We start from the raw sequence: 26,964 nt of genomic DNA, 5'->3' as shown, positions 1-26,964 counted from the left end.
ATACTAGTCGGGTTCGTTACCACTGAACCACAAAAGGAACTACGGATTTTTTTTTAATTCTTTAATAACATTTTTTAAAATTAATGTAGAGTTGATTTACAGTGTTGTATCAATTTTTGCTTTACAGCAAAGTGACCCAGTCTCATACACACACACATATATACATAAACATATATATACACATACATACATGCACATTATTTTGTTCATATTATCCTCCATCATGTTCTATCAAAAGAGATTGAATAGACTCCCCTGTGCTGTACAGTAGGATTGGGTAGGTTTTTTGATTTCTTTTCCACCAAATGCAGCTGAACTGTCTGAGGCTTGAAATTCCTTGCCACATAGTTGTGTGCAGTAGCATGAACATGACAACCTGCTGAGGACTTGGGATTTTCCTGGGGCTGACTTGGTCAAGCTGCTTTGTGTCCTGATGAACAAAGCACCTTTGTTTTGGGCAGCAAACCTAAATTTTTTCTCATGTACATAAAATTTATAGCAGGAAGGTTGTCTAGGAGTTTAGAGATCTGTTCAGCATTAGTTGTTGTCAGTAAAGGGGGGAAAATGTCTGAGAATAAGAGTGGTGACAAGGGTGGGTGTTAGCCCAGCAACCTGCTTCGTGGTGTGTTGAGGTAATTGTTGAAATTTTTTTCTATAAGATCATGGACCCTTTTTCAGCCCTTCTAGTGTCTACAACCCTTTAAAAAGCTTAGGTCTCTGGCTCATCAGAATTACCTGGAGTGCTTATTAAAACTAAATGATCCCACCCTGGAGATTCTGATTCTCCAGGTCTTGGCTGGGGCCCAAGGTACCTATGTCTTTAGTAAGCGCCCCTGTGCTCCTGCAAATAGGCCACGTTTGGGAAACATTGCTGTAGAATAGGAAAAACACACAAAGCCTAAATGTACTCTAGCAAATATAAAGACATCTTATTAAGACTGAAAGAATCTTAAGACTAAAATGAATTTAGAGGAAAACCTGTCTTGGTTTGTGCTAGACGTTTGGGGGGCCAGTTTGCAGTTTATTCACCCATTTAGTCACGTACCCCACAGAATAACAGGGTAGCTGCCTGGAGCCTGGCGCAGGCTAGATGCACGTGTCCAGTGGCAGGTGAGCAAGTACAGAAAGTCCTTTCTGCTTGGAATTTATGTTTCATCAAGTGACGGGTTAATCAAGAATCAAATAACGAAACTCAGTGTGCATTTCTGTGTCCTTAGTCCTTGGGAGGAAAAGTCTGAGGGGCCATGAGGTGCTTTGGCAGAGAGGCAGGTGTCATTTTGAAGGTAGTGCTTCCTGGGAAGGCTGAGAATTTACTGGAAATTACCTGTGTGTGTGTGGGGAAATGGGAGGCTGACGCTTTGCATTTTCCTGGGGATGGTGATGAAGTAGGGGAGGGGAGAGGTGGATTGTGGGCTGCTTTGGGTTTGGGGGCTGCAGAATCACCTGGATGCACTGAAATATGGAATACCAGAATAGGACCAGATTTGAGGAGGAGAAGAGCATGAACTTGGCTTTGAGTTCTGAGGGGCTTTTGAAATAAGCTCCTTATTTGCTCTAAGACCCAGGCCACCAACCAGCCATGGGTCTGATTCAGCCTCCTTTTTTAACGGTTAGTGGGCAGTAATCAAATGCTCCATTTTCTTCCTTTCTCATCTCTCTCTTAGATGTGTTACTGCCCACTGAGAAGGCAGAAAGGGCAGCGGGAGGGAAAGAGAAGGTCAGCCCAGTGGACTGACCGGATGTCAGGACTGGGTGAGGTTTGTCTGTGGATGCGCTGAAGGCGTGGTGGGCACGTCGAGTGTAGAACTCAGGTGCTGTTAAGCCCTGCTGCCCTGCTGCTTCTGCAGCCTGGGACTCAGCAGATTGGATGGGCCCCCTCCCGGGATTTGCACCAGGTCACGTCAGGGGCTCTAAGAAGGAAATCCACCACCCCTGCCCACCTTGGATGTGGGGGATGGTCCATCCCCACGGCAGACCTCCAGGTGGCTTCATAGTGTCGTGTCTTCTTGTTTACACATGCTTTTCAGTTTCCTTTTTTTTTTTTTTTTCCTTGTACAGAAATTGGATTGTTTATTACAACCTTGTAGGTCCAAGAAGTCTCTGTATTTTTCTCTTAGTAAGGAAAGGAGGCTGAAGGTCTTGGCATTGAATGACTCCAATAAGATTGTAAATATCTTGCCTCAATTTCAAAGGCCTGATAGTCCTCAGTGGCTTTTCCCTCCAGTTAAATGTGTCTTTTAGGTTATATTGATCACAAAGCTGCTTAGATTTGTGTTAGCTTTGTAGTGGTTCCCAGGGCTTGGTTTTATTCAGCTAAACGGTGTCGAATAGCTGCTAAATTGTGGGAAATTGGCAAGAAGTGGAAGATGGGCCATTCCTGCTGTGCAGCTGAGAGCACTGACCAGTGATTGTGAGAAGATGCTTGTATAGTGTTTGTTAAGAGATAGAAAAGTAACAAGAGCATTTCATTTTTAGAACAATGACTTAAGTGATAGTTAATGACAAGCAGTGATGTGGATTTAACACCTTGAGGAGCAGAGCAGAGTGTACTTAAGTGCCTGGGTAAAGGTCATGACCCCAAATGGCAGAACCAGGATTTTCCTTCTGAGTCTCTGCTGGAGGTCTTGTGCTCCCAGCTAGTCCTGTGACACCTGATTCCTGAAGGCCTGGGAATGGCCTTCCCCTTTCTTCCTAGCATGTGGCCTGGTGCTTGGCAGATGGTGGGATTCAACAGGTCCTTATGGAATTGTTTCCTAGTAGCTCCTGTGTTTGTTGGTAGTAACACAAAAGTAAAACAATGGAAGTGTCCAGGTTCTAAAGGTGTTAGAGTTTAGAGGCATATTTTCACTTAAAGGAGGAACAAGGACACTTTGTGAGAAAGTTACAACTTTCCTCCTCATGGCCAGAACTCTTAATTTGTGTGTGTGTGTGTGTGCGTGCACACGTGCGTGCATATATATGTATATGTAGGTACATATATACACACATATACTCTATTATGTATACTATATACATACTATATTACCTGATTGTATATATTACACTAATAATAGTATGTTATTCTATATGTTATTTAGTATGTTCTGGAGTGAACCAACACTTTAAGTATGGTTGGCAAAATGATATGTAGGCTGTATAAAGTTTTTTAGTGCAAGTTCTAGGGGAGCAATTATTTTTGTACTTTGTTTCTGCAGTTTAAATGTCTGTTTTTCCTTTTTCTGCAGAATTTTCTGTTACTCGATGAGGTATCAGAGCGCAACTCTCAGCTGCCATCAGATGGCGAAACGATAGTACAGTTGCAAGATTTCACTGCTTTTTGGGACAAGGTAACAAGTCCTCTATTCTAAGAATGTAACTGCTAAAAGACTGTCAGCAACATAGATTTATTGGAGAATTTTGAGAATTTACACAAGGCATAAAATGTGATTTACTCATTTACCCAAAGTATGTTATAAAATTGCTGAAAATGAGGAATAAAGTTTGTAACTAAAGGAAATTAAGTATAAAGGCAGCCTAAGACCTTTGACTTGTTCTCCCATCTCATTTTCAAGAGAACTTTCACAGTGTTAGCACATTTTGAACTTAAAGTACTTACATTTGTTATGGTAGAATTATATGACTGGCCAGACAAAGTGCTGCAGTGTAAAGGGGGTTCACTGACAGATACATAAGCAACTGTTAAAAATCAGAGGCTTTGGAGAATCAGTGCACGTATGTTTGCCTTGATACTCTCTGACCATCTCATTGCAACACACGGAGCAAGGTCGTGATCTGGATCTTTGCTGGGGGGTAGGTGGGGGCCCCCCTCCTAAGCAGCTGGGTGGTGCTGGCTACTTTGGTGGCAGCCAGCCATTTAAATTCTTAGCAGTTCTCCTGGTCAGCTGCTATGTTTGTCACTATATGTTCACATCTTTTAAGTTATTAATTCTTGACCCAGGCTTCTGGGATTCAGAGGACACCCGGGAGACTATAGCTTTTCTGCAAACAAGAGGCAGGCAGAGGACATGGGGGAGGGGTCTGTCCCAGGAAAACTGCATAGGGTCCTGCTGGGTTACATCCTCAGACTTTGTGCACCTTGCATTGTAGTACAGAGCACCCTATTCTGTTGTCCTGGCCTTGCCTATGGTGATTGTGTCCCATGCTGGGGTCATTAGTAATTAGGGCCTGTCAGGTTAGGTCATGGGTGAGAGTCCCCAGGAGGGGGAGGGCACAGACGTTGGGGGTTTTGGGGAGAAGCCGAGTCTGAATGAAGCACATACTGGTTGGGAGGCAGGAGATAGACATGAGCTCTCTAACCTGCCCCTCTAGACAGCCAGGTGGGCAGGTGGGGGAAGGTCTCAGGCACCCAGGTCTCATTCATGAAATGATGGGCCTTGGTCTCAGTCTTTAAATTTCAAAATAAATGGTCCTGTGGGAACCTCCAAATCTCCAGGGGGTAGGGGTATCCAACTGTGTTTGGCACAGAGTAGGGGCTCAGCTGATGATCCTGGCTGAGTCATTGTCCCCTGAGCCTGGATAACCTGGAGAGAAGGGGACCCAGTACCCCTGAGCTGTTTGGTGCTGCCCTCTTCTGGTTACACTGGGGTAGTGCCGGATCCTGAAGCCTGATGGAGAGAGAACTCCGGGTCTGTCCTGACAGACTGTGTGTGTGTAATTGTGGGGGACAGCAAGCTGATGTATGTGGCTATTTTGTAGTCCTAACTAAAATAGGAACCCTAAGTGTCGGACAAGAAGAATGAAGTGGAGAAGTATAAAAAAATTTCTCTTGTATTAAAATCTAGTTTCTTGATAGTTTTTATAATTGCTATGAAATCTGGGGCTAGCAGTTTTGATAGAGTAATTTTTGTTTTAGTAAGTGACTATCCCACAATCTGTTCAGTCATTCCCAGAAAAGCTTTTCAGTTTGAAGATTATCCAGACTTTTTATCCAGCCCCTCTGCTTTTGGGCATTTTACTAATCACCCCCTCTTTTTTTTTATTTTTTTTTTTAAGCATGAGCAGCTCCTGAGAATTTCCCTAACATTATATGTACAGATATACATACACCCTTCCGTCTCTTTATCTTGGAACTTACAGATTGTTCAGGAACACGAGCTGTGATTGGCATGATGAGTCCTCGGTCTTTCTTCTCCCTCACTTGGATTGTGTGCTGTCGTGTGTACCTCCATGTTCTGTTTTTTTTTTTTTGTTTGTTTTTTTTGTGGGTACTGTTTTGTTTTGTTAATAGTAGAAGTACTTTTTTGTTCCTGTCTAGCCAAGACAGGTAATGCCTGTAAGGTGTATAAGACTGAGGCTTTTTCACTCTGATCCGTAAAGTCATGCTTAAGTTCTTTATTCTTCGTTTTGTTGCTGTTAGTGTTAAATGACATCCCTGGTGAAATCTGAGGCTTGGAGTCCCCATTATGGTTCAGTGGGTTAAGAATCCGACTAGTATCCATGAGGATATAGGTTTGATCCTTATCCTCTCTCAGTGGGTTAAGGATCCAGCATTGCTGTGTGGTACAGCCCAGGTCATGGATCTGGCTTGGATCTGGTGTGGCTATGGCTGTGTGGAGGCCGGCAGCTGCAGCTCTGATTCGACCCCTAGCCTGGGAACTTCCACATGCCTCAGGTGTAGCCCTAAAAAGAAAAACAAAAAATAGAAATTAGAGCCTTGACCATCATTGACATGAATTTACCAAGAGACTTTGGCATATGGAGTGCCCCTTTGCTTTCTGGGCATTACTGAGATTAAATCTTTCTCATGCGAAAAATGGAGATATTAGTGAATATTTCAAATTATTTCTTAGCAAAGGGCCATGCACTCCATGTACTTGCTTCCATATGCCATAGGCACGGCCATAAAAAATAAATAAATGAATAAAACCAAGGGTCATAATTCAAACTAATGAATGGCTAAAAATCTCCCACACTGAATATTGTATTAAGTATATTATTTTAATAAGCTAGTGTGCATCATGAAATTTGCCTTTCAAGCAGGTGCCTTGTCATTTCAACTGCTTAAATTCTGTGGGTGTCTAGGGCTGTGTCCGTGTGGAAATCTGGTAAAAGAAGGATCCTTCCTAAAGGCAGCTAAGCTGCTTCAAACCCTTAGGTGTGATCAGATGAAAAGGCCTCCAGGACACAGTATCTTCACGCAGGAAGGAGGAAGATTGGGGTTATATTCATGTATCAGTGGCTTTTAATTTTCTTCACTTTCTGAAGCAGTTTGTGTTACTTTATTGAAATGGGCACATTTTTGTAAACTTTCATTTGTAGGCCTCAGGAATTCCAACCCTCCAAGGCCTTTCCTTTACTGTGAGACCCGGGGAACTGTTAGCTGTGGTCGGACCTGTGGGAGCAGGAAAGGTAAGTTATGATGCTTCAGGCAGCTTGATGCAACGATGCAGCCTTTATTAAACTCTAAGTATTCAATCCAAAGCTGTGCGGAAAACACCCAGTGTGAATTGGGTGTATGTGGAACAGCATTTCTCTAAGTGTGATCCGTGGAACTTTTGTTTTGCAAGAAGGTTTCATGGCCAAATAAACCTGGATAAACACACACTGTGTTTTCCTTCTTGGTGCTTCCATTCGCACAGCTGGAACTGCTTGTTGGGAATCTGTATGTCCCAGTGAAGGAAATGATTTATGTGAGAGCTGTTCAGGATAGACTGAGACCTGGGGACTTCTCTTTGTCACAGTGGCCCCTCCAGGAAGTCAGGAGGCTGTCAAGGCTGTTTGGGAAGCTTTGAGCATCTCCTCCTGTGACTGGACTTGGTCCTGTCAGTCAGTCATGTGTGAATGTGAACGTGCAGCCACGGGCTGGAGCCAGAGACACAGGCGTGAGCAAAACCCCGCCCCCCTGCCCTCCAGAGGCAGCCAGGTTCCGGGGCGACACAGAGATGCAGGCAGGTTATTTCAGCCCTGTGTGGCGAGTGCCCTGGTGGTGTGGACACAGGCACATCCCCTGTGTGTGTAGAAGATCTGGAGGATGTGCACGTGCACTGGAGTCCTGTGTCTGTGCAACAGAGTGCAGACCCTTAGCATGGGCTGTGTCCATACGAGGGCGATGGTTCCTTTGGGATGGACTTTGCTCCTCGCACACAGCGCCCTGCAGAGTTCTTTTAAATAATCATCTTTGGATGTATTCCTGACACAGAGCTTTTTAAGAACAAGTACCTGTCAGGTAGAGGATACCCAGATGCAGGAACAACTGCATTAAACACCAGACACATGCTGGGCTGCTGTGCTCGTTAAGGATGTCAGACATTCTTTTTTCTCTCTGCTCTTGAGGGCCGCACCCGTGACATATGGAAGTTCCCAGGCTAGGGGTTGAATCAGAGCTACAGTTGCTGGCCTACACTACGGTCACAGGAATGTGAGATCCAGGCCACATCTGCGTCCCACACCACAACTCATGGCAACGCCGGATGGATCTTTAACCCACTGAGCGAGGCCAGGGATCAAACCTGTGTCCTCATGGATACTAGTTGGGTTTGTTACTGCTGAGCCATGATGGGAACACTGTCATTCTTACTAGTCTTTGCTGAGTATAGCACTTCATTTGGGGAAATTCTTGGGCAGACTATGTTGTTGTACTATCTTGTTAATATTCCTTATCAAACATTAGTTTACACTTTCTAATAATGTTAATTAAGATTTTTGCCACATCTGCCAGTACTGTACTTTATCCTACTCTGAACAAAAGGGTTCTGTTGTTTATCAAGCGCCCAGGGCAGGGAAGCTGTGCTGCGGGGCCTGTTCTCTCCTGGGTGCTGCCTGCTCACAGGTGTGTTTGCATCTGTTTCAGTCGTCACTGTTGAGTGCGGTGCTGGGGGAGCTGCCCCCGAGTCAGGGGCAGGTCACTGTGCGCGGGAGGATCGCGTATGTTCCTCAGCAGCCCTGGCTGTTTCCCGGAACCATGAGGAGTAATATTTTATTTGGGAAGAAATATGAAAAAGACCGATATGAAAAAGTACTAAAGGCTTGTGCTCTGGAAGAGGTGAGTAATGACTTCTGAGTTGCATGTACTCAGATTTCAAATAATAATACTGTTGATTTAACTACAGGGCTTGTTGAAAGTTCTTTTTTTTTTTTAATTTGAAAGATCTTTGAATTTTTAATAATTTAAGCTGGCTTTCTGGGTAAATATGCAGGCACATACTCTATTATTTCAATCCTGAGGTGTTAACAACTCTCAATGCTTTTTTAGGGAGATTCCTTCATTTTGTGAAGTTTCACTTACTTTTAACCTATTTTTTAACGGACAATCTAAAAAATCTGCAAAAGCAGAGAGCATCTTGTAGTGAACCCTCAGGTACCCAGCTTCAACCAGCATCACTGGCATCCAATCCAGTCTTGCTGCATCTGCACCCAGCCCTCTGCCAGCCCCAGCCCCACCCCCACCCCAAATTATTCTGAAGCTGATCCCAGACCTCAGATTAGTTCATCTGTAAACATTTCATTCGTTTTTCCTAAAAGATAGGAAAGCCTTTGGGGGGGAAAAAAAATCATGTTATGTCACCTGAAAAATAACCCAGATTCTTAAATATCAACATTCAATATTCTCAACTGTGTTTACATTTGTTAACCAGCTCACTGAGAAATCTCCTTCACCATTGGTTTGAATCAGACTCACATGAGCTCTGCCCCCTGCACGTGGCTGATGCCTCCTCCATCCCTTTCATTCTCTAGGTTGCCCTCTGCACTTGTAATTTATTATTTAAAGAATAGAGAATGCTCTAAAATTTCTTTCTCTTTCTTGCTTTCCTCTTTTTATGGCTGTATCTGTGGCACATGGAAGTTCCCAGGTGAGGGATCGAATCAGAGCTGCAGCTGCCAGATACAGCCACAGCCACAGCCACACCAGATCTGAGCCGCACTGAGACCTATGCATAGCTTACAGCAATGCCTGATCTTTAACCCACTGAATGAGGCCAGGGATTGAACCCACATCCTCACAAAGAGGACGTAGGGTACTTAACCAGTTGAGGCACAGGGGAAGCTCTGCTTTAAAATTTCTTTTTTTCTTTTTGTGTCTTTTCTAGGGCCACACCTGTGGTGTGTGGAGGTTCCCAGGCTAGGGGTCTAGTCGGAGCTGTAGCTGCCGGCCTACACCACAGCTCATGGCGATGCCAGATCCTTAACCCAGTGAGTGAAGCCAGGGATCGAACCCGCAACCTAATGGTTCCTAGTGGATTCATTAACCACTGAGCCATGAAGGGAACTCATTAGTATTTTTTCTTTTTTTCCTTAAAAATTTCTTAGTACTGCATTGTTTCACTGTAGGAGAGATTGTTTTCAGAAACGGCATTCAGTTTCACAGAAAATGGCAAGATGAAGTGCTTGTTTAACTGTATGTTGACATTTAAATAAAATTAGCAAATGAATGTTGAAAACTGAATTCACCTGATGGAGGAATATAGTTCCCATTGTGGCTCAGCGGTCAACGAACCCAACTAGCATCCATGAGTATGACGGTTGGATCCCTGGCCTCGTTCAGTGGGTTAAGGATCCAGTGTTGCTGTGAGCTGTGGTTTAGGTCAAAGATGTGGCTCCCATCACATTGCTGTGGCTGTGGTGTAGGCTGGCAGCTGCAGCTCTGATTTGACCCCTAGCCTTGAAAAAACAATAATAATGTGGTATTTCTTTTTCTCTTTCTGACTTACTTCACTCAGTATGAGAGTCTCTAGTTCCATCCATGTTGCTGCAAATGGCATTATTTTGTTCTTTTTCATGGCTGAGGAGTAGTCCATTGTGTATACATACCACATCTTCCTAGTCCATTCATCTGTTGGTGGACATTTTGGTTGTTTCCATGTCTTGGCTATTGTGAATAGTGCTGCAAAGAACGTGCGGGTGCATGTGTCTTTTCCAAGAAAGATTTTGTCCAGATATATGCCCAAGAGTGGGATTGCTTGGTCATATGGTAGTTCTGTGTATAGTTTTCTAAGGTACCTCCATACTGTTTCCCATAGTGGTTATACCAATTTACATTCCCACCCACAGTGCAGGAGGGTTCCCTTTTCTCCACACCCTTTCCAGCACTTGTTATTTGTGGACTTATTAATGATGGCCATTCTGACTGGGGTGAGGTGGTATCTCATGGTAGTTTTGATTTGCATTTCTCTCATAATCAGTGATGTTGAGCATTTTTTCATGTGCTTGTTGGCCATCAGTCTATCCTCTTTGGAGGAATGTCTATTTAGATCATCTTTTGCCCATATTTCACGTGGGTCGTTGGCTTTTTTGCTATTGAGTTGTATAAGTTGTTTGTATGTTTTAGAGATTAAGCCCTTGTCAGCTGCATCATTTGAAACTATTTTCTCCCATTCTGTAAGTTGTCTTTTTGTTTGCTTTATGATTTCTTTTGCTGTGCAAAAGCTTGTCAGTTTGATTAGGTCCCATTGGTTTATTTTTGCTTTTATTTCTGCTGCCTTGGGAGGCTGACCTGAGAAAATATTGGTAAGGTTGATATTGGAGAATGTTTTGCCTATGTTCTCTTCTAGGAGTTTGAGGATGTCTTGTCTCAGGTTTAAGTCTTTCAGGAATTTTGAGTTTATTTTTGTGCATGGTGTGAGGATGTGTTTGAGTTTCCTTGATTTCTCACAGCATCCTTAAGTGTAGTGCTTCTTGTTTTTGTAACACAGTCTGTAGAAGAGGAAAATGAGACTTAAGGTGATCAAAGGACTTGTTTATCATGAAGACGCCAGAGTGCCACTTGCTTTCTCCCCAAATTTGCTAACATAGAGACAGACATGAGAGCTCCATCTGCAGAAAACTATTGCTGTGTGTCCTAGGTTGATGTCTGAGAGGATTAGTGGGTTACACTCCCGCCACCAACCGCCAAACTCTGCTTGTCTGTGCCAGGATGGTAGAGTGGTAATTATAGGCAATCTAAGAAAAGGTTTCTAATATGATAACGTGCAACCTGAACCTGACCTCTTGCTATTTGTGGGGGCTGTTCTCATCTTTTGTTCCCAGATATTCTGGTTTGTCTGTTTACTTCTTCTTTTTCTTTCTGGGCCGCCCCCACAGCATGTGGAAATTTCTGGCCCAGGAATCAAGTCTGAGCTGGAACCACAGCTATAGCGAATCTGGATCCTTAACCCACTATGCCACAGCATGAACTCATGTCTATTTACTTCTTAAATAATACTCAGATATAACTTTTGATGGATTCCCAATTCTTCAAGTCATAACTTCTCATCCTTCTCAGCTTTGAGTTTTTCATGACTTTTCATTGAGTAGGATAAGCACCTTCTTAGTCCAGCTGCTCTGCTCAGTGTTCCTCGAGCTCACTGTGTCTTTCCCTCTGGTTTTTCCTGCCAAGCCTGCTCTTTCTGCCCCCATTTCTTGTACAGATCTTGTCTGTCACTCTGTCACTTGCCTTAAGTATCACTGTGAAGACACGGGTCAGGTGTTGTCCCTTCTCTGAAAGTGGGAAGCTGAGACCGAGTCAGCAAAATGGCCAGTTTAAGCCACACTCATTCCCTGATAAAGTAAACCTATGCCTTCACCATCCTGTGCCACCAGCCCTCACACTGTTGCCTCTAGCACAGACCTTCATACTTGCACATCCAGCTTCATGGTGATGTTACCTAGAGGTCACCACAGCTTGTCCACAACCAAAGTCTCCCAAACCTGCATCCACCGTCTTCCCCAGCTCAGTAAGTGGGACCCCATCCTTCCCCTTCCTCACCCCCACACAGCACAGGCCTCCTCTTCTCCTGCAACCCACACCCACCCATCAGCAGGTCTCACAGATGCCACCTTTGAGATGTGTCTGGAGTGTGACCCTGTCTCTCCACTCCCACTGCTCCCACTCTGGTCCTTGCACTGTCATCTCTGGCCTGGATTATTGCAGAAGCCTCTAACTGGGATCCACCCTCCCCTCCCCATCTTCCTCACTGTTTTCCTCAAAGAGGCAGGCATGGTTCCTTAAAGTCTGGAGTTAGTAGATGCAAACTATTGCATTTGAATGGATAAGCAATGAGATTCTGCTGTAGAGCCCAGGGAACTATATCTGATCACTTGTGATGGAACATGGTGGAGGATAATGTGAAAAAAGAAATGTATATACATGTATAACTGGGTCACTTTGCTGTAGAGCAGAAATTGACAGAATATTGCAAATCAACTATAATAAAAAAATTTAAAGAAAATAATTTCAAACTAGAAAAAAAAAGGCACCTCAGGCCATGTCATCCTCCCCACCCCTTTTCCTGGGCATGACACCAGGCTCCTTCTGCTCTGTCTGCCCTCACTCCCCTCATGCGTGCTCAGCTCTAGCTCTCCTGGCCTCCTTGTCTGTCTTGGAAAACCTTGGGCATCTGCCCCATGGCCTTTGCACTGACTCCTTCCTTTGTGTGGATCACCCTCTCCAGGTCCAGGGAGCCCCCTCCACCCTCTGAGATCTGCTCAAACCCTCTGTGAGCTGAGCCCTTCCTGACCCCAGTGTAGACACACTCTCCCCCCTTTCCTCTCTGTCCCCTAAGCCGGCCTCCTTTTTCTCCTGGTGCTTAGTGCTTGTACTCGTGTTAATTTTCCATATTGTCCATCTCCCGCCGTGGAAGAAACTATAGGGACTTAGTTTCCTCATGACTGAATTCACTGTGCCCAGAACAAGGTTTGGCATAGAGTCAGTCCTCAATAAATATCTGTTGAAATGGTCAAATGCATCAATGCTGTGAAATTCTACAGAATGAAAACAAATGAAGAGCCCTGCAAGTTTTTTTTAATGTTCAAGGTTACACTTCAGTCACTATGAAATATACTCAATGTTCTCCATCAAATACTTGTATGAAGAATTGATGCTGGAAGTTTAGGATGACAGGAGGAGAACACATTTTAAATCTTGTTCCTTTTTCTATTTTTGTCTAGGATTTGCAGCTTTTGGTTGGCAGGGATCTAACTGTGGTTGGAGACCGGGGAACCCCACTGAGCGCAGGGCAGAAAGCCCGCATCAGCCTCGCAAGGTAAAGGGCGTTTCCGAGGCCTCTAGTGGAGGTGAGGGTGCGGACCCCTTCCCGGGTGGGCGCCGTGGGAAGCAGGGGCCTGGCCCTTTCCCTGGGCTCCGGGAAGGAACGCAGAGATGCTGGATGCTGTCAGGATCCAGAGGTGGGATCCCGTAGCGGGAAGCGTCCTTCTCCTGACTTCTCTCTATGTTTTCTAGAGCCATGTATCAGGACGCAGACATCTACCTCCTGGACGACCCGCTCAGCGCTGTCGATGCAGGGGTCAGCAAGCACCTGTTTGAACAGTGAGTTTGCTCTTGTGTCCTGTCATTTCTGCTGCTTCCAGGATCCCTGCAGGTCCAGGGAAGGGAGCTCAGGAAAGCCTCTGTGCTTCCGGAGACTCGGCTCCTTCCGCCCTGGCGTCCCTCTCCCCTCCCCCACCTCCATAGAAGACTCATCGCAGAGAAATCGTGCAGAAGGATGAGGTCAGGATGGAAAGTGCAGAAGGGGCTTCCAGTGTGTGGAGGCCAGTGGAGTGGGTGCTTTAGGGAGTAAGGAGCAGATGGCAGGTGCCCCTGCTCCTTGCAGCTGAAAACCAGCCCCTGTGGACAGATCCTGAGCCCAGGAATAAGAGGGGTGCTGTAGGGAGAGTGGGACTCGGGAGCCTGGTACTTGGGTGCCAGTTCTTCTCCATCATTTGTTGAAGGCCAGTTAGTTAGATGGGAAGTTTCCAGCACTGACACAGAGCTTCCGTGGAAAGGCCTTGTTGGTTTGTGCTTAGTGTTCTGTCGGTTTGGAAATACTTAATACTTAGTAAAGTCTAGGATTTTAAATGATTTATCCTGTATCAGAGTATGATTTCAATTCTTTAACATTGCTTCACAGATACTCAGTAGACTTAATACTTAGACTCACAGTGCAGGGTTACCTTGAATTTGAAACTAAGTATCTAGATTCTGGCCTGAATCCTAAGTCTTATTTCATGTTTCTGGAATTTGTTGTCAGTGGTTCTTGCTTGGCCACAAACCCCTGAAATAGAACAACAACTGCAATTCTTTTCTGTGTATAATGTGCCCCTAACACACGCTGACTCATGCCTATGCCTCGGGTGGCATCTAGACCGGCCTTTTTTTTGTCTTTTTGCCATTTCTTGGGCTGTTCCCACGGCATATGGAGGTTCCCAGGCTAGGGGTCTAATCGGAGCTGTAGCTGCCAGTCTACACCAGAGCCACAGCAACGCGGGATCTGAGCTGCATCTGCGACCTACACCATTGCTCACGGCAATGCCGGACCCTTAACCCACTGAGCAAGGGCAGGGATCAAACCCGCATCCTCATGGTTCCTAGTTGGATTCGTTAACCACTGCGCCATGACAGGAACTCCCTAGACTGGCCTTTTTGAAAGCTTCCTGGATTTGCTTTTGTTGAAACACTGACATTTACCCCTTGGTTAGTTACCTTCCTGTTGTTCACTTTGTTAAAGCCAACAAGCCCTTCAGCTGCACTTATTAAAGCCCTACTGTGTGCACTGAGGTCGATGCCCTTACAGATGTTAGTTCCCACAGGAGGGCAGTGAGCCTGGAGAGGGGATAGAGCCACACGGGACAGAGTGAGGGAGACAGAGATGCTCAGCCCTCCTTCCTGCGTCTCAGGAATCTGTGTCCCAGCAGAGCTTGTTCAGGCAGATGCTTGGGGAAAGGCCAGCAGATTCAGGGTGTTGAGGTTTCCATACAGGACAGTGAGTGCTGAGTGGAGGCCCACGTGGGCAGCAGGAGGTTTCAGGAAAGCTGGAAAGTTCCCTGTGCACTGGGCGTGGAGGGAAGGGCCCCCCTGCGCCTATAGGCTGGGCGGGGTTTGTGGTTCTGAGAAGAGGGTTGAGTTCCTTTTGCTGAAGGAACAGTAGAAGCCAAGGTGTGGAGGGAGGAGGAAGCAAGGCTGTGAGAACAGCAGGCACGTCCTCGCCTGGAGGATGCAGGCTGTTGGGCAGCGAGAAAAGCGTTTGGAAATTCTTGCGAGCTTATGTGTCTGAAGCAAGGTGCTTGAATGACACCCCACCTTGTGGGGATGTTGGGGTAGGATCTGGCTGCTGTCATTGCCCCCAGGAGGGGGAGGGGGAGATTACCAGTTATAGGGGGAACTGAGATCAAGTTGGCTCATTGGTTACCATAGAAACCAGCAAAAGAGCGCACCCCTCACTGCCCCTTGATCAGCATAGTGGAGAGTTCTGATCTAAAGCAAGAGACAGTCACTAGCTGGGCCCTGGGGCAAGTTTGTGGGAAGGTCAGTGAGTGAGTGAGTAGGGTGTGGGTAAAGCAGGTGCTGGTGGAGCAGGGCATGTGCAGAGAGCAAGAGGACAGCCATCCTGCTGACCTGACCAGACGGGGGTCTTGGCTGCAGAGAAGTGGGGTGTCTTTGATGCTGTTGGATGATTTCTACTGTGATTCAGGCCATTTGGATTCTGTTATTTTACTTTCATATTGTAAGGGTTTCAGTCCTCATGAAATAAGACTTACTTCCTGGCTGGTATGGGAAATGCTGTAGAGACTGATTGAGGCCACACTGGCATTTATTTTGTATCTAATATTATTTGGGGAGAAGTGTCAAGAAAGTTGACTCTGGAAAATTTACCAAGAATCTTATTAGTTTTTTCATCAGTATGTACATCATAAATCATAAAAAATCACCTAGAAACTGCCTAAGGAAAAAATATACACTTTTTTTATATGACATGGATCCTCTTCTGTCACTCCCACATGGTGATAAAATAGTGTTTTAGTTCAGTCAAGTTTTGGAATCTCCGTCTTGCTCAATTGTTTTTGTTATGAAACATGTAAATTGTTAAGCTGAGTATTTGGAAAAAAGAAAAACTTAGCTCTTGGGGTCTCCTTCAGTGGACTGCTTTTTAGATTTTTTTTTTTTTTAGCAGAGCTAGTTTGATGAATTTGACACCTAGTCAGAAACATTGATTTATATTTGTAATACATTTCTGTGATTTATTTGGTATGTAAACTACAGATCATTGACTGCTGTGTTGTCTTTGTCTCATTACATTTTCAAAATATGAGTTTTCAGTTGGGAGTGCCCCCATTAATGTGCTTTTGCTGCTGTACCTTTTACGTTTCTTTGTAGGTGTATTCGCCAAGCCTTGCACGAGAAGATCACAATCTTAGTGACCCATCAGCTATGGTACCTAAAAGCTGCAAGTCAGATTCTGATATTGAAAGATGTAAGTAGTTTCTAGAAGTCTGTGGAACTTGGTAGCACTCAGGGGTGTTTAAGGCCAGGCCTCCCAGCAGGTCAGTCTCCTTGGGTTCATGGTAAATGCCCACTTTTCCGTCCGTTTTATGCCCCCTTCTTCTCAGAGCTGGTGTTGACGCCTTTGAGGATGAATCCAGAGACCTGTAGAAATGTGACCTTTACACTCGAAGCCACAGAAACCCTAAAGTATATGAAGGTGCTGCCACGGGGTTACTGAGTTATCACTGTTCTGGTGAAATGTGTTCAGGATAGTGATGCTGTTTTATTTAGAAGTTTTGTTTTCCGATTCTGTGACTTAGTTCAAAGAGTGTAATTTGAAAATTAGGGATACTAAAACCTGTTTGTGTCCATGTGACTGTCACATGCATTTTGCCTGAAGAGCACCTTCCTTTAACGCTGGAAGTGAGGTTGGGGAGCTGAGCACCGTGTCAGAGACGCCCGCTCTGCTGGTCTGGCAGGTGCTGGGCTCACCGCGCAGGTCTCTCTATGTGCTGAGACATGCAGGAACCTGTGCAGCGGGAGGACTTGTGCCTTCGTGGGGCTTCCTGTCCTGTGGGGTCAGATGTGAGGAAAGAGTGGGGTGGGGGTTGCCTCCCTGAGGAGGTGGTGGCTCACGGGGCCTGAGGGACAGGAAGGTGGGGGCCTCACTGTCACCTGGGGGTGGGCGTCTGAGGCAGGGGGTCCTCAGGAGGGCGCTGACCTGGCCTGTGGGAGGAGGGCAGGAGGGCCAGCGTGTCTGAGGCCCTTTTGGGGGGGATAGGGCACCTCCCAGTCAACCCACAACGCGTGACATGATTTGGGGTGGAGATTGGTGAGAATTTTTCAGACTTGATGTTAGTTGATGCTTCACTCCCTGGCTTCTTTGCCTCTGTGCCTCAGAACCTCTGTCCTTAACTTTGTCTGTTCCATCAGGCCCTTGGCCAAATCCCTCTCTTATCAAATGAATTTCTGCCCTAGGAAAGATGATTAAAATGCAGAGCCTCTGTATCTTTTGAAGCAGTTCCATGTGTCATTTCTTCTCTGTGCCTCTAGGAATGGGGAGCTCAGTTTCTCAAACTTGAGAACAGTCACTTTCATGTGCAGAGGGGGTGATCCTAGTGTGTAAAACCCCAGCCTTGGCAGCATCGTGAGCACAGAACCAGTGGGCAGAATAACCTATTTAGCCAATCCCTACATGTTTGGGGTCCCCTACTGCATCTTCGAGGAGACAACCCTCTATTTTAGTACTATCAGAACAACCATTTGTCCTCAGTGAGCCTCCCTGGATGAGTTGGGGTCCATCCTTACTGTTAGTCTGGTCCCTCTGTCACAGCAGAGAGGGGACAGCTGCCCTCTCGTCCCCTCGGGATTGTCTGTGCTTGGCTGCTGAGTAAAATTGCCATATCTTTGTACCACTGCATGGAAAGTGGTAATTTCATAAAAACACAGTGCATGCATTTTGCCTCCCCAGTGGAACAAGGCACAATGTATCATGAATACTTTTCTAATTCTGCGCAGTCACATGGTACCCAAAGGCTTCATTGAGTGTCTGCCAGAGGACCACCTCAGGGGATGAGGTGAGAGGAGGATCAGCTCTGCTCCTGGGCCAACTTCTTCCACCTCACCTGCCTTAACCAGAGCTGCCCTCCTTTGATTAGCTTTGCATCTTGTTATTTTGCCTAATACTTTCTTTGACACTGAGTGAATCAGCTGAGTTTTGTTTCATGGGGGCAGAAAATAGCACATTATTTTATTAAAAAATTATTACTCAATGAATTTATTACATTTGTAGTTGTACAATGATCATCACAATCCCATTTTATAGGATTTCCATCCCACAACTCCAGCGCACCCCACCACCCCCCAAACTGTCTCCTTTGGAAACCATAAGTTCTTCAAAGTCTGTGAGTCAGCATCTGTTCTGCAAAGAAGTTCCGTCTGTCCTTTTTTCAGATTCCACATGTCAGTGAAAGCATTTGATGTTGGTGTCTCATTGTATGGCTGACTTCACTTAGCATGATAATTTCTAGTCCATCCGTGTTGCTAAAAATGCTGGTATTTCATTCCTTTTAATGGCTAAGTAATATTCCATTGTGTATATGTACCACATTTTCTTGATCCACTCCCTCTGCCGATGGATGTTTAGGTTGTTTCCATGTCTTGGCTATTGAAAAAAGTGCTGCAATGAACATTGGAGTACGTGTGTCCTTGTGAGTCATGGTTTTCTATGGATAGATGTCCAGGAGTGGGATTGCTGGATCAAATGGTAGTTCTCTTTTGAGTTTTCTGCGGAATCTCCATACTGCTTTCCACAATGGTTGCACCAATTTACAATCCCACCAACAGTGTACTAGCATTCCTTTTTCTCTACACCCTCTCCAGCACTTATTGTTGGTAGACTTTTGGATGATGGCCATTCTGGCTGGTGTAAGGTGGTACCTCAGAGTGGTTTTGATTTGCATCTCTCTAATAATGAGTGATGTCGAACATCTTTTCATGTGTTTTTTGGCCATCTGTATGTCTTCTTTGGAGAATTGTCTGTTTAGATCTTCTGCCCATTTTTCAATGGAGTTTTTTTTTTTTTTTTGGTATTGAGCTGCAGAAGTTGTTTATAAATTTTGGAGATTAATCCCTTGTCAGTTGATTCATTTGCTAAGATTTTCTCCCATTCTGTGGGTTGTCTTCTTGTGTTGTTTAGGGTTTCCTTTGCTGTCAGCACGTTATTTTATATAATTTTGTAAGGAAGGGAAATTGTGCAATGACGTACCCCATGCATTCAAAGAAAATGATTAGATTGAGTGTAGCTTAAGCAGATGCTTGACGTGGGGAAGCCTGGTTGGCTGCTTATGATTGGTTGTTCTTAAGTCTTTTCTCAGATTTCAGTACATTCATTCTGGCTTTGGTTTCGGTTTGCTGGCACAGGCATCCAAGACGTTAGCGTCACTTTGGTCTCTGTCTCCTGGCTCCTTTTTAGTTACTTTATCAGGTGGAATATTGAATTTTCAGTTGGGAACTTCCTGCGTTTGTGGACAGTGTGAAGACCATGATGACACTGCTCAGGGGTCCTCTGTCCAGGGCTGGTTCCTACACGTCTTGACCCAGCAGGTACATGAACCTATGACAGCGGTCAGCGAAGACTGACGAGTGACCTGACCCATGCGGGTGTGCTTGTGCCCACCTCGGGTCAGTCTTAAGTTTCCTTCCAGGAATATCCTCTCCAATTCACTGTTTTTTAAAATTCTGCTTGTCACAGGAGGCTTCTCTCAGTTTCCATGTTGTCGAAAAAGACTGACTGATACTTCCACCAGCATCTGTGCTTTTTGCCTCCCTCAGTACATTTTTAAGACATGATCACATGTTCCTTACAAATCCCCCAGCACCTCACACAGGGTTTGGCAGAGAACGGAATGCTCAGTTCTGTGTCGAGTTGAACCGAACTAGGTTTTCAACCAGAATTCCAACCTAAGGGTCATTTTCTGAGGAAAATCATAATTTAGGGCTGGCTCACTTTTCTTGATAAGTATGTTATTAGATTAATAAACATCAAAAACAAGTGCATTCCTCTCACATTCTTTCTTCTAGGGCAAAATTATGAAAAAGGGGACTTATGTTGAGTTTCCAAAACCTGGGGTAGATTTTGAAGATATCCTTTTAAAGACGAATGAGGAGGCTGAACCATCTCGAGTTCCAGACTCTCCCACTCTGAGGGGTTGGCCCTCCGAATCTTCTGTTCAGTCTCAAGAGTCTCCCAGACCCTCGCTGGAAGATGCTGCCCCTGAGGACCAAGATGTGAGTTTCTCCTCCTGCAACATGCCCTGGTCTCTCTGCCTTTGGTGGCCTCATGGCCCGTCAGTCTGTTCCTATGAGGGCATGTTTGTTTGTCCCAAAGTAGACCCTAAGATTTCAAAGCCGTATTCCATGGAATTAGTAGAATTAAAAGAGCGTGAAGGGAGCAAGCCTGATTGGGGTTCCCTTTGGGTGTAGATGGAGAGTCTTAGGGAGATCAGCAGTAGGTGTACTGTTATGAGTTCCTGGGCATATGTGACCCACACTGATACGAGGAGTCTTTAATTTATCATGGTTACATCCTGCTCACTCTGGTGGCCCTTGGCTTCCTGTATGTATCCAGAGGCTTCATTTAAAGACCCCTTTAGACTGAGTCCTGGTGCAACCCAAATTAAATCAGCTGCTTTTCCTGTATGCTGGAATTACTGCATGTAATTGATGGTAGTGTTTTGCCCCATTCTCAGATGGTTTGTGATAGGCCAGAGGTAGCAGGTGCAAAGGACCTGACACACAGTGGCCACTTTAGAGTTAGTTCCCATCTTCCTTTCTTATCCTTCAAGACTGAGAAGCACATCTTATCCACCTTGAATCCCAGTTGTCAGCACAGAGCTGAGGACATCCTTGGCCCATGTGACTCTATAACACATTCTGAGTCCTGCAGACAGAAATGCGGAAATGTACCAGATCTCCCTTAAAAACATACACAGATATTCCTCAATATCGAAACCTTCACTATTCAAATACTTGGATGATTCTACAGGTCTTCAGATTAGTCCCTCACATTCCAAAGTCAGGAATCACTCTCTGAAATTCAGGAACCATATGGATTTGGATCATACGCTATCCCATGCTATCCGAACTCGCATCACTCCAGCTCGCTGTGCAAACTCAGTTTACTCTATTTGAGCCCCAACCGTATTTTATGTTTCCATCACTGAGTCACACAAGCAGTCTAAACGGATACATCATCTCATAGCATTTTGTGTATTATTTCGGTACAAGTTTCTGCATTTGTACTTGAAAGAGGTATATTGAATGTGTGCTCAGAGTCATGACTGCCCTTAAGTCCTTAAGCAGAGCCACTTAACAATGAATAACCTCAAGCAAATGATGTTTCCTTATTTTGACCAGATTCCTAGAGATGGAGTGGAGGGGTCCAAGGGTAATGCGTATATAGTTTGTCGAGATATTTCCACACCTTCTCCATGGAGATGGACCATCTTGCACTCCTATTCCTACCAGCATTGAGATGTGTCTCTTTCCTCCCAGCTTTGCAATGGGGCATATTATGGAACTTTAGAAATTTGGAGTTTGTTATATAAAATTTTGTCTCTTACTGCCATTTTTCCCTCCCAGTCTGAGACTATACAGGTTACCCTGTCACTGGAAAGCCGTTCAGAGGGAAAAGTTGATTTTAAGACCTACAAGGATTACTTCACAGCTGGTGCTCACTGGAATATCATCATTTTGCTTATTCTCATAAACATCGCAGCTCAGGTAAATAAGGACATTTGTTTTGGTTTGCGCCCTCAGCTTGATATTTACATACTATTTGTACTGTATTTATTATTATTGTTAACATGTATTTTAAGAGATTTATGTCAAAGAACTGGCTCATGAGACGGTGGGACCTGGGTGGGTGAACCTGAAATCAGTCAGGCAGGCCCTCAGGCTGGAACGTCAGGCAGGCGCCAACACCGCAGTCTTGAGGGAGAATTTCTTCTCCAGGAAGCCTCAAGGTTTGCTCTAAAGGCCTTTGACTGACTGGATGAGGCCCCACGTTGTTCAGGCTGACCTCTTCTACTTCGGTTATCTTAGTGTAGATGTGAGCCTCATCTGCAAAATACCTTCAGAGCAATTTCCAGACAAGTGTCTGGATGAATCACTGGGACTGGCCTGGCCCAGCTGACACACCAAACTGATCATCCCAGTACCTATCAGGCTTTTTTCCTTTGAAAAATCCCAACATTTATACTATTATTATTATATTTTCAGTCCACTTGGATTTGCATTGTAATGTGTTTTCTGTGGGGAGCAAAATAAGTGAGGCTTACTCATGTTATGTGTACATGACAGAGAGCTTCTAGGATACAAAGGACGTCTTTTAAGATTTTCACATGTGACATGCACTTCCCTGACCTCTGGTTATCTGGGGTGTGGGGCTTGGTGCAGATCTGAGCCAGAAGGACCATGTCTGTTTTCTGGAGCCTTCCCATCACCCATTGTCGTGAGCGGGGGTTTTGAGGGGCTCAGTGATGTCAGCGTTTGATTGATGGTTGTTCCTGCTCCAGGTGTCCTACGTCCTTCAGGATTGGTGGCTCTCATCCTGGTGAGTGATTCCTGGTCTGACCCAAAGTGCTATAAAATCAACAGGAAGCCTCATTTCCCAGAGTCCAGGGAAGAGGCAGGGCTTGTTGAGCCTCCTCTTCTGATCCTCACGTAGTTTCTCTAAAGAAAAATTAAATTCCTGCTGATGGAGTGTGACCCTCGCATGATTTCTCCCCATGTCTGACCTTCAGCACCTTCTCACAGACAATTTTGAGAACCGAAAGTCATGATTGAAATTGAATTTTTTCTTTTTTCTTTTTAGGGCTGCACTCCAAGCATATGGAAGTTCCCAAGGTAGGGGTCGAATTTGAGCAACAGCTGCTGGCCTACACCACAGCCAGAGTAATGCCAGATCTGAGCCGTGTCTGTGACCTACACCACAGCTCATGGCAATGCCGGATCCTTAACCCACTGAGCGAGGCCAGGGATCGAAGCCGCAACCTCATGGTTCCTAGTCAGATTTGTTTCTGCTGCGCCATGAATGGAACTCTGAAACTGAATCTTTATAAGGTAGATGGACACAGGGTCCTGTGAGCTGGGGATCTTTTTTTTTTTTTTTTTTGAACAATGATCAGACATTTTATTTGACCTAAGATAGTAAGAAACTTCAGTACACAACTGGGCTCAGCTCTGACTAATAGGAAGGATGGCTGGGGATTTACAGCAAGTGGGTGGGGTGAGAAAGTTCATGGATGGAAAATTACAAAACGGAGCTTGATTAGTTACCACCGGTGGAGGGAGTCTCAATAAAGTGGCTTAGTAGAATTCTTGCTAAAACTGGGTTCATCAGGCCAAGGTTAAGGCCTAGCAGAGAGGAGGGCTCAGAAAGGTGTGGCTAAAGTTTAGTCAAAGAGTGAGTCCCCAGAATATATGTGTGAATCACTTTTCTGTACACCAGAAACCAACACAACACTGTAACTCAACTATGCTTCGAGCTGGGGATCTTTTTCCAACATGAAACACATCTCCTATATCGAGCTTAATTTTTAAAATTATTTTTCTAAATTCTATCTGTAGTGTAATATTTTTCTTCCCTGTTTCATAGGGCAAATGAACTGAGTACCCTGTATGCCATGGCATATGGAAAAGGAAGTTTAATCTTGTTACCTGATCCTGGCTGGTACTTTACACCTTATTCAGGTAAAGCTGAGTCATGTGCTCTAACATATGAGTGTCTGAGGTGCTTACAATGAGCCTGTGTGAGCAACCAGGGCTTCCAGGAGTAAGTCAAAAATGTCTCAACAGATTATAGTTGAGTCATATTTACTCTGTGAATTAATTAGAATAATTATTTTTAAATCTGCTAGAAGAAAGAGGGTGGATGAAGACTCTTAAATTTCTTTGTACTGGATTTTGGAAGTTAAACCAGGATTGCACATTCAGAAAATCAGCCACTGGAAATCCGTGGCAACTGACTATGCTAATAGGTTGCTTTAGTTGAGTCTTAGGTCATTATATGGATGGCAAGGGGATTAGAAACGGATCCCCACCCTATGGTTCCAATTGTTCCAATTCTGAGTAAACCCTGTATTTATTGAACTTGAACAAAGTTTTCTGGCAGCAAAGGCCCCCCTCCCCCCCATGAAAGCATCATTCTCTCGCAGGTATGCAGAGCTCCCCTTCACCACACAGCTCATCTCCTCGGCTTCACTAATTACTGAAGAGAGAAGCTGAGCAGGAGAAACCAAGTGTCTGGGAACTGGGGTCCTTCTCTGTCTAACCTCGACATCACCATGTTATCACATCCCCAGCTGTGTGATTAATGTAACATCTGGCTTGCTAGACTAATATTAACACAGCTCTCTTCTTAGAATATATGTTGCTTTGGAGTCCCCTTTTGTGGCTCAGAAGTTAACGAACCTGACTAGGATCCATGAGGTTGAGGGTTCGATCCTTGGCCTCGCTTAGCAGGTTAAAGAGTTGTGGTGTAATTGGCAGACGTGGCTCAGGTCTGGTGTTGCTGTGGCTGTGCCGTAGGCCAGTGGCTATATCTCCGATTTGATCTCTAGCCCGGGAACTTCCATATGCTGGAGGTACAGCCTTAAAAAGCAGGGAAAAAAAAAAAAAAAGGATATATGTAGTATTCCATACTATTTAAAGGAAATCCTTATATAAAAGATTAAATATTCCCACAGGAAATGCTCTTACAAGCTTTCTGTGAAAGTAAAGTGAGTTATCTTTGTAAGGACCCACTCATTGAAATTTGGTATTTAGGAGTTCCCACTGTAGCACAGTGGAAACTAATCCAACTAGGATCCATGAGGATGCGGGTTTGATGCCTGGCCTCGCTCAGTGGGTTAAGGATCCAGGGTTGCTGTGGCTGTGGTGTAGGTCTCAGATGCAGCTCAGATCTGGAGTTGCTGTGGCTGTGGTGTAGTGTTGCCCTAAAAAGCAAAAAAAAAAAAAAAAAAAAAAAAGAAAGAAAATATTTGGTATTATTTGGTATTTACTTCCTTGATCACTTGCTAAGAAACCTAAATCCATTAGTTGTTTGCCTTCTGAATTAGTGGACTAGGGGAGCTTCAAAGAAAAAGGAAAGGATTGTGTTACGTGTATTCATATAGGATGGTGGGCTAAAGCAGATAGATGCCTGTTGATAAAATCAGGAATTTGAGCAGCTTTCAGAAATGAAATAACAGATACATTAGCAGAAGAGGAAAAAAAGTACCTGATTGAATATTACAGAAGGTTTCTCCAGTCTCTTTAGTGTTGTGGCTTCAAGAACTGTTCAGAGATCTATTTTAATTTCTACATGAATGGTAGGTACCCATTTATGTCATTAATAAACTGTACATTTAAGTGAATATGTTCATTTCCAAATGCTTCACGTTGCTGTAAAACACTTAGTGACAGTTTAGTTGCTCATTAGATTAATTATCTTGCGTTAAAATAAAATTTGTATTTTCTTGCAATTGAATTATTTAAGGGACTTTCCACTTACAAGTTAATATGTTGTTTTCATACTCTTTAAAGCTTTTTGGGCGTGGAAATAGCTACTTTATGTGGAAGTAAATTTCCATATGAGTTTACCATGTACATGGAAATCATTTCTCCTGTTCCCATGCTAGTACAAAGCATTCCTCAATTTCTGATTCTGAAACTTGTTGTAAGTAGTAACACTTGAAATATGGAGAAAGGAAGATCAACAACTTTTTGTAATTTTCTTTCTTCTGAGGTTTTTTTTTTTTTTTTTTTTTTTTTGTCTTTGTACGGCCGCAGCCACAGCATAAGGAAGTTTCCAGGCTAGGAGTGGAATTGGAGCTGCAGCTGCTGGTCTGTGCCACAGCCACAGCAACGCTGGATCCCCAGCCCACTGAGCAAGACCAAGGATGAAACCTGCATCCTCATGGATACTAGTCTGGTTCGTTACCACTGAGCTACGATGGAACTGCCTGTGTCATTTCTATTTAATGAGAGGACTGTAGTGATTTTTATATTGTTTATAAATGTATCTTGTGAATGTGTTACATTATCATTGAACCCATTTTATCTAAATTTATTCTATATTCTACATATGAATTTATATATACATTATATTTTAAAAATTAAATACATCATATCTTTGTAAGCTGCCTTCCACGCTTTAGCATCATTGAAGAAAAGGCAGAGACCTTGTGCTGAGCGATGTTTCTTTGTTCCAGTTCTCACTGCAGGTACGGTGCTATTTGGCATCACAAGGTCTCTGTTGATGTTCTACGTCCTTGTTAATTCTTCACAAACTCTGCACAAGCAAATGTTGGAGTCCGTTTTGAGAGCTCCGGTATTGTTCTTCGATAGAAATCCAACAGGTGAGTCAGACCAAGTTTCTCAGTAAATATGTCTTGTTAACGCATTTAGTGCTTGGTTACGTTTGATATTTGAAAATGGAGAAGATGCTTGGAAGGCAGTCACAAAAAATTTTACAGATATTTTTTCCTACCAGACGACATCTGAATATAGAATCATATAAGATTTTTTTTTGAGTTCACTATTTTTTTTATCTTATTTTATTTTATTTCATTTTATTTTATTTTCCCACTGTACAGCAAGGGGATCAAGTTATCCTTACATGTATACATTACATTTTTTTCCCCACCCTTTGTTCTGTTGCAACATGAGTATCTAGACATAGTTCTCAATGCTATTCAGTAGGATCTCCTTGTAAATGTATTCTAAGCTGTGTCTGATAACCCCAAGCTCCCGATCCCTCCCACTCCCTCCCTTTCCCATCAGGCAGCCACAAGTCTGTTTTCCAAGTCCATGATTTTCTTTTCTGAGGAGATGTTCATTTGTGCTGGATATTAGGTTCTAGTTATAAGAGATGTCATATGGTATTTGTCTTTGTCTTTCTGGCTTATTTCACTCAGTATGAGAGTCTCTAGTTCCATCCATGTTGCTGCAAATGGCATTATGTCATTCTTTTTTGTGGCTGAGTAGTATTCCATTGTGTATATGTACCACATCTTCCGAATCCAATCGTCTGTCGATGGACATTTGGGTTGTTTCCATGTCCTGGCTATTGTGAATAGTGCTGCAATGAACATGCGGGTGCATGTGTCTCTTTTAAGTAGAGTTTTGTCCGGATAGATGCCCAAGAGTGGGATTGCGGGGTCATATGGAAGTTCTATGTATAGATTTCTAAGGTATCTCCAAACTGTTCTCCATAGTGGCCATATAAGATTTTATGCCAGTTTACGTGT

General features: G+C 44.2%; 1 protein-coding gene across 1 annotated transcript in view; it reads left to right on the top strand.

The window, feature by feature from the left end:
* LOC100517850 (multidrug resistance-associated protein 4-like) overlaps positions 1-26,964 on the top strand; it is a 136,087-nt gene that overhangs the window by 16,592 nt on the left and 92,531 nt on the right. Inside the window, exons 6-16 of the mRNA XM_021081819.1 lie at positions 3,225-3,326; positions 6,259-6,348; positions 7,790-7,981; positions 12,862-12,956; positions 13,154-13,240; positions 16,064-16,160; positions 19,754-19,960; positions 21,314-21,454; positions 22,249-22,286; positions 23,331-23,425; positions 25,927-26,073. Coding sequence (XP_020937478.1) covers positions 3,225-3,326; positions 6,259-6,348; positions 7,790-7,981; positions 12,862-12,956; positions 13,154-13,240; positions 16,064-16,160; positions 19,754-19,960; positions 21,314-21,454; positions 22,249-22,286; positions 23,331-23,425; positions 25,927-26,073 — 1,291 coding nt within the window. The remainder of the gene's footprint in view (positions 1-3,224; positions 3,327-6,258; positions 6,349-7,789; positions 7,982-12,861; positions 12,957-13,153; positions 13,241-16,063; positions 16,161-19,753; positions 19,961-21,313; positions 21,455-22,248; positions 22,287-23,330; positions 23,426-25,926; positions 26,074-26,964) is intronic.

The sequence above is a fragment of the Sus scrofa genome, unplaced genomic scaffold, assembly GCF_000003025.6.
Source record: "Sus scrofa isolate TJ Tabasco breed Duroc unplaced genomic scaffold, Sscrofa11.1 Contig2408, whole genome shotgun sequence".
In the NCBI taxonomy this organism is placed as follows: Eukaryota; Metazoa; Chordata; class Mammalia; order Artiodactyla; family Suidae; genus Sus; species Sus scrofa.
Note: the sequence above shows the minus strand (reverse complement) of the source record. Positions and strands in the feature narration are given on the sequence as shown.